At 40.1% G+C, this 14,886-nt stretch overlaps 1 protein-coding gene across 1 annotated transcript in view; it reads left to right on the top strand.

Annotated features, from left to right (window-relative positions):
• The window catches only part of reck (reversion-inducing-cysteine-rich protein with kazal motifs), a 69,704-nt gene extending 55,141 nt beyond the window's left edge, over nt 1-14,563 (top strand). The window contains exons 20-21 of the mRNA XM_061093563.1: nt 3,727-3,882; nt 14,353-14,563. Coding sequence (XP_060949546.1) covers nt 3,727-3,882; nt 14,353-14,556 — 360 coding nt within the window. The 3' untranslated portion in view covers nt 14,557-14,563. The remainder of the gene's footprint in view (nt 1-3,726; nt 3,883-14,352) is intronic.
• Nucleotides 14,564-14,886: the final 323 nt, after the last annotated feature.

The raw sequence follows: 14,886 nt of genomic DNA, 5'->3' as shown, positions 1-14,886 counted from the left end.
TTTAACCAGTTAATATTAACATAAAGTATAAACAAAGTTCTCTGGCACTCAGGCTCAAATATTCTGACATTCTTTGTTAAATTATTTAAAAAAAAAACGTCCAAGCTATAGTCAAAAGAACAGAGATGGCCATATCAGTGCAATGCTGCAGAGTGCACAGTTAATTAAAATCCCATTTTACTTGTTTGCCAACAAACTAATTGCTATAATTTGCCACGTCATGTAGCTCCCTAGGTTTTATCTTGAGACAAACATTATTGACTTAACATCCTCTACGTGCCAATCAGAAGTGATTACTTTGTTCCATCTTTAACTGCAGTGTCATCCCCTGAGCCTCCCTGAGCGTGTGCCCAGCCTGCTAAAGGCCGTCAGTGTCTAAACACCGACATGTTTGTAGCTAATAAGTCCCACTGGCATCTCCCTCTGATCAGCTTAATTATACAACAAAGCTTTGGCTGTAAGTCAACTTGGCCGTAATCCTCAGCACAAGAGCATCATAGTAAGAGTCAGCATTAAGCCGTGTAATACCAAACACAAGCAGAGCTGATTTAATCTGCAGCTGCTAAGAGACTAAAGCTGAGCCTGCTGAGAGCACCTCTACACTGTGTGCTCAGCAACAGGCTGCTGCTACACTCATTCACAGATTTGTAGATGGAGGGTTTGGGCCATTGGCTCATAAACGGGACCCCTTCACTCCTCCACATCAAAAGCCAAATTTACACAGCAGGAATGTTCCTCCCCTACGAAGTCGGAACCTTTGCAGGAATTTCCACAAACCAGGATCTAAATTCAGATCTGGGGAAATCGTTTTGTTCCCAGAAACGTCCCTTCTCGGGGGGGCCATACTTTACTACCGCACAGGAACCTATAGTGTGGGGCTTGTAGTACTTTAGATGCCTGATTGGTATCTAGTCCTTGTCTCCTTTTATGATCAGCAGCAACATGATTTAAATCTCTCCCATGTTTGCCGTTGCTTTATTTTTACATAGTGTTTCCCATTAATTACCTCAACTTTCCACGGTCAGACTAGTTGTTATAATGAAACTTATAATCTTCAATTGTACCTAAGTGTCATCAGGTGTGTTGGCCTTTTACTCACAATAAAGTTATAAAGCCGAACCTGAGGGTACGCTGAGGCTATAGGTAAATCTGATTGGCTACTGGCTTGAATGGCAGTGCTATGACAGCTCAGTAGATCTATGCCTTTTTAAACTAAACCCCTACTGTCACAGGCAACAGTCAAAAGCCAGAAAGCCAGAAACTATATAAAATATAGTTGCAATGAAATCAAGATAAAAAGGGATTCAAGGAATTAAAACAACATGGTAGCACAAGAGTTACCAATCTGACTTTAAAAATGCTTTCCTATAAAAATGACTGGTAGCTCGGTCACCCTGAATAGCCAGCCTTGACCTAGGGACTTCTAAAAAAGGACAGACTGGCCGATCTCAGGCTGCGACTGGGATTGTAGGGAATCAAGAGCTCTGAAACCTAATTAGGGGCCAGCTCAGGTTGAGCGTTGAAAGTTATTAAAGAATCTTAAAAATCAAACCTGAATTTAACGGGCAACCAGTGAAGGGATGTAAGGATTGGTGTAATATGAGACTAACGGTTTGTTTTAGTTAAAATACGAGCAGTGGCATTTTAAACAAGCTGCAAGCGAGCTAATGAGGTTTGACACAGGCATTTATAAAGTGCATTGCAATAGTCCCAAAGGGAAAAGACAAACGCATTGGACAAGCTTTTCTAGGTCAGGGAGACATAACACGATATTTTAGTAAGTGGGAGTAGCAGGATTTAATGATATCGATGGTATAATATAATATATTGTGCTGCGTCCCTCTCAGTTTAGAAAAGACTACGATGTGTAACATTAACTCAAGCGAAATCACTGTATCAGTACAAGCTGGTTAAACTTCAAAAAATTACAGTTCTAGAGTTAATAGAATAGATATATCTATAAAAATAAGAAAATATATGGTACTACCCAAAATGTTACTTATTAGTATAGTCAAATATTCCTGATTTGACATATTGTAATTTTCATAGATAACAGCATAGTTTGATGTCAGACATATCAGCTGTACACCTGGACTGCACTGTAATGGGTCAGTTTGTTTTTTCACAGGAAGGATTTGCTCTTTTCTAGCCTGATGCTGTGAATACGACATTGAGCCAGTAATAGATCTGTATTGTACAGCATTGTGTTGCAGCTAAAATAGTTGCTTGACACAGTTTATGATTATTATGTTTTTAATGATTTCTAAATACTTCTGTGCACACTTGCAAGACAAAACATAAACAGAATCTCACAAGGCCGTAGCCAGGATGTTGAAAAAGACTCTCAGAGCCCCCTCACTCAGCAGGCTGAGCAAAGGAGCCAAAACAATCTTATAATCTTTATTTTATTGTTATTTAGATTCTTTTTAATATTTTTATTCCTGCACGCTGCCAGGAATTTAATTCTTATTAGGAAACAATTAATTCCTTACTTGTTTGTTTATAGAATAATATGACATACAAAATCAACAAAATAGGAATCTGCCTGTACAATCAATGTACAGTATATATCTATAATTTATTTATTTAAGTTCTTGCAGGTTCATTAAACCCTCCAAATATCTGGATGAAACACTGAGGACACGACGTCAGTGTTTCTTTGGGGGAAAAAATGGCAAAGAAGAATTGATTGAGTTTGTTTGAAGAACAGCAGGGAAGTTTTTTTTAAGTAGCAACAGATGCTGTGGCTTTATTCATGTTCTCGAATCATAACGTTCACTTAAGACACGTCTTAACTGCTGCATATTCAAATGAAAGCAGAGACAGAAAATCATTTAGGAGCAAAGTAATACAGCACCACAGTAATGAGGATATGATCTGTACTGCTGCCATATGCATATTATTATACTGCATTGCATCTGTACTTTGTTAGATATTTGACTCCCTACTTGTCTCTAGATTTACATACATATATTTTATCATTTACATTCCACACCATTTAGTCTTATTATCATTCAGACGTGTGGAGGCATACGTACGTCTGATCTGATCCCCTTGGAGATGTTTGTCATGTTTGCTGCTATCTGAAATTGCAGCCTCTAAATATCAAAGGAGTCATCAAAACCCCGGGGAGTCTGAGGAGATAAATGCCTCAGTTAATTGCTCAAACTTCTCTTTCACTTTCTTATACTTACTTTAGTTTTCTTCTCTGACATTCTGCAGCTCTTTACTGCTGTTAATTATTTAATTCTTCTCATGCATGATTAATGACAAGATGAAAAACACAAAGCTGTTTACATTGAAATTAGAAATATATTCAGTATATAAACATCTGTGCTTGCAGTAAATTAGCTAGCTGTCCATTATGTCCCTGCTAAAGTTTTGATACTAATTGAATTGGTATTTTTCATTAAAGGTTGTAAGTAATAGAAATGTTGCAGTATTACTATATAATAAATTATGTCTGATGAACAGTCAAATTCTTTCTCTCGTAAGATTAATATGGTATTTGGAAAATATTACTTGGTGCCATGACATTGTGGCATTTTTCCTCACAAATATGTTTAAATATTACTTTATTTTAAATTTAAATAAAGTCCAAAATTTAACTTAACAATAGCTCACACTTTACAATGTGTCTGACCTGCAGTACTTCTTTTAAAACTGAAAAACAGCTCCAATCTCTTGGACACTGTATGATGTTTGACCTTTCACCCCTGTGTCCAGCTGAACAAGAACCAGCCATTGACGGTCCATGATGTCCTGCGGCTCCTGAGGCTTCATGTCTCTGTGCCACAGTGTGACGTCTTCGGCTACCTGAGCATCGACCATGAGCTGGTGGTCCTCATTGCCCCGGTGGACCAAGAGCCAACCCCACTGCAGGTAACACACACACAGACACACAGACACACACACACACACACACACACACACACACACACACACACACACACACACACACACACACACACACACACGCACACACACACACACACACACACCTACATACACCTTTCTTCTGATTGAAAAGTTCCAAAAGTTTATAAATCCGCTGCTGAGAAAAATCGACAGCAAGTGCGTTATTTCCTCTGGTTTGAATAATGCTCTACTGGAAATAAAGGGGAAATACTGATTTGTTTTTTCAATGACAAACTGCATTATAGTTAGGGTTGCAAAATTCCGGGAATATTCAAAGTTGGAAACTTTCCATGGGAATTAACAGGAATATACGGGAATATATGGGAATATACGGGAATTAATGGGAATTAACTGGAAATGTTGTGGGTAATTTATACTAACTGTATTTACCTTGTCATATACAGACATAAATACAAACATTTTGTTTTGTCATAGGCTGATTTGAGCCCTGAGGAAACTTTGGGCACTTGACTATATGCTTCTGCATCGTTGTGTCATTCTTAACATAGCTCTTTGCACAGTAATTGCAAATGTACACAGCCTTTCCTTCTACATTGTTTGGGGTGAAATGTCTCCACACATGAGATAGTGCACGTGGCATTGTTCTGTAGAATAAGATGAGAAAAAAGTTTGTTAAAAAACACTAATGCAATGCTAGAGATATAAATAGTTAGCCAAACAATTGGAATCGTCTGTAAAAATATTTGACAATTGATGGATAAATGAATGGAAATAGGCTGGATGAACAGATGAACAATCCTCAATCAGCATGCTAATATATTTTCCCCAGTAATATCATCGAAACTTACCTGACTAGTCCTGCTCACTACAGCAGGCCTCAATAGTGCTGTAGTGTGAAGGATGCTGGGAATTATCTGTGCTTGTGATGGAAGAATGCACAGTGGAGGGTTGAAACTCAACGTGCAGCGTGTGCTGCATTCCACATATCTTTCAAATAGAGTTTTGAATGATGTTTTATTGCTCAGCGTTCAATTTGTGTAACCCTAATCCCAAAATTCCCGAGCTTAACTTCCAATGGAAAGTTTCCGGAAATTTACCAGAAACTTTCCGCCCCTTTGCAACCCTAATTATAGTATTATAACAGCAGTTTCATCCTTTAAGGTTGTAGATGAAGATCAAGTCTAAACTACACAAGCATTGTAAACACAACAACTGTGAGAGATTCCCAAACATTGCTTAGATAGAATATTCATGCTCACAGGGATTTAAGTGGTGAACTGAGAGGGAGAATGCATCTGTCTATTTCAGTGTCTCACTTCACCCTCTTCCACTTCATTTGCATTCATTTCTTGTCATAATTGTTTATTACATTGTTAACTGTATTTTAGCTTGTTCAAAATGTGCCTGTCAGTGTGAGCATTGTTACAAGAAAATAGCCTGATGGGAGTCACTGTCTCTGCATGTCATCACCTCATCATCATCATCATTTATCGTGTTTAACCTTGTGCTGCAGCCTGAATGGTAACATGGCAGATGGCATTCACTTCAGACTTGTGCTGTGATACTGAGATAATAGAGGTTCAACTTAGTTAAACTGCCATATAAGAGTCTGACCTGCTTATCGAGCAATCAAGTTTTATAAGTGTATTAGTCACGTTTTGTTGAGCCCATGTTGTTACATCACAATTTGTCTCATATGGCCTAGCAATCTGTATAAGGGGCGACATCCTCTTCCCCTAACACTCGACAGGACTAAGGGAAAACTAAAAAAAAAAACCTTTTAACATGGAAAAGAAAACGTAGAAACCTTAGAGAGAGCCCCTCAACAAACTTGAATAAATTGAATATTTATACAAAAGAAAATGTCTGACAGAGATAAAGGGAGCAGGACAATTGTGTTTTCTTTTCTTTATTCAACAAGGACAATGCACAAAAACAATCATCTCCAAATGAGAAGAGATGATATATGCCAGATGTAGCTATCAGCTCATTTCTATCTGCAGTCCTTGGGCAGGTACGCAGTTATCTAAAATGATAGAGGTATTTCCAACACTGACAGCTTATGTGAGGTTTATTGTACATCTAACCGATCTAGTTGTAATCATAATCCAAGAAAAGCTGCCACCATGATCCACGACGTGGCCACAGCTAAGATCTTTGATCTACAACGATAAACCACAAGGAGTTTTGGGGAAGGGGTCAAGTCAGTAACATATATTGATGAAACATTATTTTGATGAAGAGGGAAAAGAGGAAAGAGAGTCTCCCCATGTCATGTGTCCCCCGACAATCGTAACTGAAAGCTGCATAACTAAGAGCAGGTCAAAAACAGACCTTGACCAACTATAACAATACACAAGAAGGTTTTAAGTGGGTTAGATGTAGAGATGGTGTCTCTGGGAGAAGAGCTTGATAGCTAAGGGCTCTGGCTAACCGAGCAGGCCTGAACCATGGGAGCACAGTGCTCTGGTGGGGTAATAAGATGCTATAAGTACGAGCCCTTTAAGGTATGATGGTGCAATATTTTTAAGGGCTTATGTCATTGTCATCACTATCATGTCACATGCTATATACCTATAGCCCTTTCCAACAGCTCTAAATTTAATTTGACCAATAAAGATTTGTTAAAGTCACCAGACCAACCAGAGCTCTGGCTAACCGAGCAGGCCTGAACCATGGGAGCACAGTGCTCTGGTGGGGTAATAAGATGCTATAAGTACGAGCCCTTTAAGGTATGATGGTGCAATATTTTTAAGGGCTTATGTCATTGTCATCACTATCATGTCACATGCTATATACCTATAGCCCTTTCCAACAGCTCTAAATTTAATTTGACCAATAAAGATTTGTTAAAGTCACCAGACCAACCAGAACACTGCTGATACCTCTACTGACATTAACCTAGTTTTCAATAAGTCTCTTGTACTACACAAAATATAGAGCTTAGTGAAGCAATCTCATAACTCTGACTGATAGGAGAGCACATTCTAAATCTTTCACCACATCGTAGCCTCAGATCATGAAAGGGGGTCATGTTAGGTCAATGTAACAGGAAGAGGTTTATGTGTGTCACCCAGTAAGTGGGTTAGAAACCCGTCCAGCTGCCGCGCTCTCACTGGAGCTGGGATTTCTACGGGCGCGTGTTTAACTGCGGCTGCCGCTGCTGCTGGTGCTGATCTAATCTTAGACCAGAATTAGTTCATGCCCGAAAGCGCTGAACGTGCTTCACACAAAAGATGCTGATGGACTGATGGTGTGTAATGAAAGATAGAATGAAAGTGTGGAAATGAGAAGAGCGTTCGAATGCTCTCCTCATTTCCACAAGAGGAAAAGACCACATTCATAAACATTCCTCGAATTCCGTCATCAAATTTTGTTTTCACTTTAAGAAGCTTTATTCTTAATTCAAAGTTCTGGTCACAACCTGCATTACTCATTCAGTTTTTATTAGACCATTTTCAATCAAAATGTCTGAAATGAATAAACATCAGAAACAACAGCAGAGAATACCGTTCTCAAAGCAATCTTGCCGAGCGAATGTATCAAAAATAAAGGTCGCATCTGTTTAGTCTTTTCAGGAGTAATCAGCGCAGTGCAGCAGCAGCAGCAGCAGAAATCCTTCAGGAAACTGCAGGGCCTAGAAAGAACAGTTGTGACGGCACAGATATTTCCGTTTTTGTAAAGTGTTTTTTGGGCTCAAGGACTAACTGTCTTCATGAAAAGAGTTATAAATACACTGTATAGAGCATCTGAGCGCTTCAGTGTCACAGAAATACAAAGGTGTTTCCTGACAGTTCAATAGTTGTATCTTTTAAGAGGTGAGACGACACATCCTGGCTACAGCACCTTGACCTATTCTTCTGCCTGTGTGACGGGTTTGGTGTGTGTAGTGTGTGTGAACCGACAGTTCAAAGTGTGTCTCCGCACCTCTGCTGACTCACATTCACAACAGTGTCAGTTCTGTCAGTAAAAGCATTTTCGAGTGATAATCCAAAAAACAATTAGAACCACTCTAAACTTTTTCAGTTATGCAGCGAGAGAGCTGGGGGGCACTAACTTTTTTGACTATACTAGTCTTTTACATATATTTTATAATTTTTATTTCTTAGCTTTTTGAAGAACTAATTTTCAAAATATATTGAATGACTTGTGGCTATGCTCGAAGCCATAGAGCTAACAGTAAACGAGGTATGACTTCAATGTGCACCTAACTCAATCAGGAGTTGTGAGTGGACATACCTGTGACCCCTTTGTGTAACTGATTTGGAAAAACCTTTGATCTGCCACTGCAGCTATGCTCGATTATGTCAAGAGCTTACTAATCATATACAAACCACAATTTGCTGACACATTTGTTCAGTTTACAGGCTGAATGTTGTTGTTGTCATTTCTACAGACAGTTACTGACACCTGAGACCTTTATGATTTCAATTGAGCTTCAGGGCCTCTTTACATCTGATTAACATGTGATTTGTATCTGAATACATTATCTGAGTAAATGCTTTCCATATCCAGGAGGGCGATATCATTAACAAGAGTCATTCGTTTTTGAATCCCTTTCTGCAGAGAAAGAGTGCCACTACTTATAGCTTCTGCCAGGCTTGCTTTAGCTAGCTGAAAGGAGAATAATATCCCACCATACATATTGCATTTAAACCTGGATTCTAGTTGTGACTGATCTGAGCGCATTGTGATCATAATCCATTGTGTGTGTGTGTGTGTGTGTGTGTGTACTATACTGGCAAAAATGAGTTTGACCGCCAGGTAGAATATCCAGGTACAAATCACATGCAATACCAGGGACGGTGACACAGAAAACACAGCATGCATCATTTTTTTTTTAGAAATGTCAGTTGATAGAAAAGGAAAGGTAGATGGATGTGGTTCATGTTCCACATAATTCCCTCCATATGGTCGATTTATTTCCACAGGTGTCTTCAGCGATATTACCTCATTAAAACAGTATAGCTGAAAACATTTTGGGCGATTAACAGCACAGCAGAGGAGCAGATGTACAACTCTCATTTCATGAATATTGTATCTGCTTGTCTGCGAATTTGTCTGTCTGTCTTTTGCAGCAGATTGAATTCAGTTTGGTTAAGTTTGAGGATAAAGGAGACAGGATACAGCACCTGCACTATTCAAGGTTAACAGCATGGGATTAAACAGTTTTACTCATGCGTATGCATGGGAAATACATTACAAGGGCATATACATGTACATTTAAAATTCTCATTAATTCAGTCACAGACTTTATTCATATTAGAAACATATATAAATGTTTAAGTGTTGTAGCATATTTAGAAACAGTCAAAACATAAAACTACAATATTAATATCACTAGTGGCCCCTCACATATGCCCACAAAATAAAACATATTCTGCTCAAAAGATCTTACAATCTCATTCAACAGTGACATTAGCAATCTGTTATTATTGTGCTGGGTCGTTTCCAAGATTCAAGATATACTTTACTGTCCTACAAAGTGGAACATGTGGATTATATACAGGTACACACGCACAAAACCCCATTATTCACCACACATCATTGCAATTACCCTAAAAATGTGTTGATATATGTCAAGTTATGATAATTCCATCTGTTTGTCAGTAACATTTTATCAGTGTAGCACTTAGTGAATGGTTAAGCCTGCATGTAGCTTCTGTCTGAGTGCATTCCTAGTTTATTTCAGTGTTGCATTGGCTACGATTGCTTCTGCAACCGCAGGGTTGCCGGGAAATATATTCAAATAGTCTAAAACTGTAATTTCTTGGGTTACACTTAAGTTCGGAAGAAAGCTTCTCTACATTCCCCCCCGGCAATCATGTCATCAGGGTTTATTGGCCTTCACTTTTACCCAGCCTTTCCCTCGCTTCTCCCATTCAATGGACCAAAACCTGCAGGACTGACCGATACATAATTCATAATTTATACTTTGATACTTAAAAGTTTATGGAGCCAAGTTGGTTAGGATTTTTACAAAGTGGTATCTGAAGAGAAAATAAAAGTCAGAGTGTAAGTAAGCGGAGACGACCCTGTAGAGGTCGGAAGAGTCTTTGGAAAATAGATTTCCAGAGAGAACGGACTAAGCAAAACGTAGGGCACAATAAACTCTGCAATTCTGAACTGTTGAATTTGAATGATGAGTACTGGAACTAAATAAAAATATTCTAAGGAGAAGCAAAGGATAAAAGTATGTAGGGGATGAATTAATCTCAAACAATGGTTAAATGGCATTATATATAGACAGAAGAGCAAATGTACTAAAAAGACAAGGATAAACTAGAAGAGAAAATGCAAAGCAAACATCAGTTTCTCTTTTAGTGTTAGCTGTTACTAAGCAACAGCTTCTCCCACATGTTGTGATGAAATAGTTATCCCCAGGTTGACTAACGCACAACCAACAGAAATTGTCTTACATGGCTCAACACATCTGTGCTCCTTACTGTGCGCTGGTTTTCTCCTTAAATAAAAGATGTTGAACAAATCAGGAAGCAGGGAGGGATATATCAGATTTACTCATCTCTGTTTGATTATGAAGTCTTCCCATTCAACACATTCCCACCCTCCAGCTTTGTAGCAGTGTGAGGTGATTTGATGAAAATCCAGTTCTTAACAGAAATATATTAAAGTCTTATTGCTTATGAAAATGAAAAGCATCAGAGGAAGAGAGTGGGGCTGGCGGCAACACTTTTTGCACTTATCTCAGTTACTCTTAGACCATTTGCAACCAGATTTATACATATTCAACTTACATCCGTCTGCTAACTATCCACATCATTGCTGCCGCCATTACCTCTATGAAACAGTAAGTCAGAGAAGCACAATGAACATGGGATATTTTGGACCGGGAAGGATACACCTGGGAGCCTTCGAATTTGGGACAGTCTTGCCGCGCCGCTGCGAAGCCTCAGTCTTCAGATGCAGCCTCCATGCCCGGGACACGCAGTTGTTGGAGGCATCGTGTTTTGTGTTCACTGGTCCGTCCCATTCTTGTGAACATGATATCTCAAGGACACCTTAAGGGAATCTTTTCATAGGTGGTACAAATGTTCACTTTTACTTTTACTAAGGATGAACTGATTCTATTTACGTGGTAAAAATGTCAAAGGTAAAGTTAACTGTTCCTTACAAAAAGCATGTTTGTGTTGTGAATGGGATATCTGAGGAAAACCTGCAGGAAATCCTTTCACATTTAGTACAAATCAATCAATCAAATTCAATCAAATTTAATTTGTAGAGCCCATATTCACAGATCAAATTTTTCTCATGGGGCTTAACAAGGTGTGACATCCTCTGTTCTTAACCCTCAACAAGAGTAAGGACAAACTACTACAAAAATCGGATGCCACCCTATTGTGGCATCCGATTTTGGTGGCATCCAATTTTTCAGTCATTGTCCACTGCCGCCATTTGGATCCACCATCAGCTGCCACCTCAATCGTGCCCCCCCCACCACTATCTACTACTATACGCAATCCACCATCATAATCCAGGATGTGGCTGCAGCCGCGGCCCTGGTTCTGCAGACGATAAGCCAAACGGACAAATGATCACTTGGACTGATTAGATTTTACGTGGTTGGATATAAAAGTCACAGTGACCTCATATCCGAGCATAAAAACATTATATGTAGAATGTAACTGCACTGGAGGCAAACATCCGCAGTGCAGTCACTCGAATATATATTGGAATAATGGTTTTTCATAAAGATGTCAAGACGGCATTTATACCACTTAGACTGTTTGATCTGATTAAATTCAATACTTTATCTCTGATCTTATCGGGTTGCTTGAGTCATATGACTCCTATTTAAGCTATAGGCCGTGTCTATATTCCAATAGGATGCAGAGATACCTCAAAAAGATATCCTCTCCTCCATTCTTTGCTCTGGAGGAATTTGGCCTAGGTGACAATTTTGTGAATTGGATTAGGGTTCTATATAACACTCCGACGGCAGCGGTTCTGACTAATGGGCTGAGATCCGATAACTTCCCTCTCCACTGCGGGAATAGGCAGGGTGACCCCCTCAGCCCCCTTCTCTTTGATATTGCTATTGAGCCGCTGGCCCAAGCAGTAAGGCAAAACACTTTAATCTCTGGTATTTTCATTGGTGAAAAGGAACACAAAATTACTTTATATGCAGATGACATTTTGATACATTTATCACAACCCCAAACCTCTGTTCCCTGCTTGATTGAGGTCATCTCGTCATTCAGTGCCCTTTCAGGATATAAAATTAACTTTGCAAAATCCGAGGCCATGCCGCTGGGGTCGTTAACATGTGTTCCGGATATGGCTGAACCCTTCCCGTTCCGCTGGTCTCCCACCGGTTTTGTTTATTTAGGAGTGCATATAACACCTACTTTTGGTCAGAAGTCGAATTTCCCCCCCCTCTTGGAGGCCATAAGGGCGGACTTGGACCGCTGGGCCCCTCTCCCTCTTTCTTGGCTAGGAAGGGTTGCTCTTATAAAAATGAACGTCCTGCCTAGACTGCTATACCCACTGCGAATGATCCCTATATTATTATCAAATAAGGTTATCAAGGTGCTTGAAGGTTGGTTAAGCTCCTTCATGTGGAGCAAAAGGAAGCCCCGTCTAAAGATGATAAAACTTCAAATGGCGGGTTGTGATGGAGGGTTAGATGTACCAAATTTCAGATTTTACCAACTGGCATCTCACTTGCGGGTGATTTCAAGCTGGCACAAATGTGATCCAGCCTCGATTTGGCACGACATTGAAGCCTCTCAGTCAAAGTGTCCCTTGTCGAATTTACTGTTTATGAAATATTCTGAATCTGTTAAAAAACACTGTTCTAACCCTGTCACTCTTAGTACTATCAGAGCCTGGAGATCCATTCGCTCTATAGAAGGCCGGGCTCAGTTATCGTCTCCTCTCACTCCCATTCTTGACAACCCGGACTTCCTGCCAGGCTGTAGGGATCAGGGCTTTAAAGTGTGGAGCACCCAAGGGCTGAAGAAAATAGGTGATCTATTTAAAAGCCAGATTTTACTATCCTTCCAGCAGTTGCAACAACAATTTGGTTTATTCAACCGGGGTGACTTCTACAGATATTTACAAATTAGAGATTTCATAGTTAAAGACACCACCTTAACGACTAATAACACCACTTCGTGTGTGGAGAAGGCCCTGTCTCTGCAGATTAGTAAGAAGTGTATCACTGTTTTTTACAGAGCTCTGAGCTCCAATTCTGCTCTTACCTCACAGACCACCAAGCAAGCTTGGGAGAAAGATTTAGGCGTTGCTATAGATGATGCTGACTGGCAGGAAGTTTGGTCTCAGGCCATGAACATTTCTGCATGTAACCGTACCAAATCCATACAGTTCAGAATTGTACATCGCACGCATATAACACCTGTTGTCAAGAACAAAATGGATGCTTATATCTCACCGCTCTGCTGGAAATGCAACTCTGAGACTGGTAATTATGTCCACTGCTTCTGGTCATGTGGGAAATTACAAAGCTACTGGTCTAGTATAGTGATTGAATTGACTGCTATCTTTGATGTCCCAATACGGATGGACCCTATGTGCCTGATACTTGGTCTCCCGGAGGGTCGGAATACTGACAGTAAACACAGGAGACTTTTCAATATACTAACGTTTGCTGCTAGAAAGAACATTTTACTCTTTTGGAACAAGAATTTTGTTCCCACAAAAAAGTCATGGCACAACATTGTTATGGAATTCATTCCTAGTGAATACATCACGTGCATGCTTCACTCCAAAACAGACGCCTTCTATAAGTTCTGGGACCCTTACTTGCAGCATATCGGGTCCACACTGTCATCTTCCTTGCTTCGTGGATTTCCCAGCTCAGCCTAGCCTGTCCTCGTAACTTTGTCTTAAGGGGTAACGTTCATTTTGTGGCCTCGCTATGTCGGTATGCTCTGTATTGCCCCCTATCTGACTCTGCCTTGTCTTGATGGAAATTGTGCCCACTGTCTTTAATTCCTATTTTCTTAATTAATATCTCAATTATTTTCTATTTTACTATATCCACATGCCCACATTCTGTTGTTTCCCTTTTTTTTTTTTTTTTTTGTCGTGTCTGAGCAGTTCTGTTTGTTTTGTGTTGTCTAAAAAAAATGTGTAATAAAAATATATTAAAAAAAAAAAAAAAAAAAGATATCCTCCCAAATAATATTCCCACAAAGTTTTGTTGAAAATCTATCCATTCGCTGTCGACTCATTTTGTCCACACACACACACACACACACACACACACACACACACACACACACACACACACACACACACACACACACACACACAAACACACACACACACAAACACAAACACACACACAAACAAACGAGGCAACACCCTGCTCTAGCTAAGCCGATGTGCAGAATAAAAAATAAAAGGTTCAATAATAAAAACCCAAGAGAAGCCGACAGAGCTCCTTTGAGAGAAGTTTGAAAATGACAGTGTTTTTCTTTTGTTTTCCAGATTGAAGCCTGCAGCAAAGAGGCCGAGAAGATCGATTCCCTCATCAACTATGCCAGCCCCACACTGGTCTCCCACGTTCCCCTCTCCGCCTTCCTCGCCTCCGAGATCAAGATCTCCTCCATCCATTCCTCCGCTGGTGCTCCGACTTCACCTCTGGCCCCCGGCATCTGTCTTCTCCTTGGCCTTCTCCTCGCTGCAGCATAAGTCTTTAGTACCCCCCCCCCCCAGCCCCGTCACCTAATGCTGCGTGTTCCAAAGTGCCCAACCTACCACCCCCCACCCCACCCCACCCTACCTTACCCCCCACCCCTCTTCTAGGATGATAGGGGTGGCATGAGGTGAGTTGTGTGATTCGCAGCAGCCGAGCAGGAAAAGGCTGCGCCGTCGTCTTTCGACAATCATTCCAATTTAGTCACGTGCGCGTCAACCAATCAAGGTGGTGGAAGAGCTATTATTATGAAAAGCTTTTGTATGAACAGTATTATATTCAGTGGATGAGTTACTCGCTGGGTTTCCCTCCAGTGAAGTGGGCTT

Source organism: Limanda limanda, chromosome 20 (genome assembly GCF_963576545.1).
Source record: "Limanda limanda chromosome 20, fLimLim1.1, whole genome shotgun sequence".
In the NCBI taxonomy this organism is placed as follows: domain Eukaryota; kingdom Metazoa; phylum Chordata; class Actinopteri; order Pleuronectiformes; family Pleuronectidae; genus Limanda; species Limanda limanda.
This window is presented reverse-complemented; position numbering and strand designations above follow the sequence as displayed.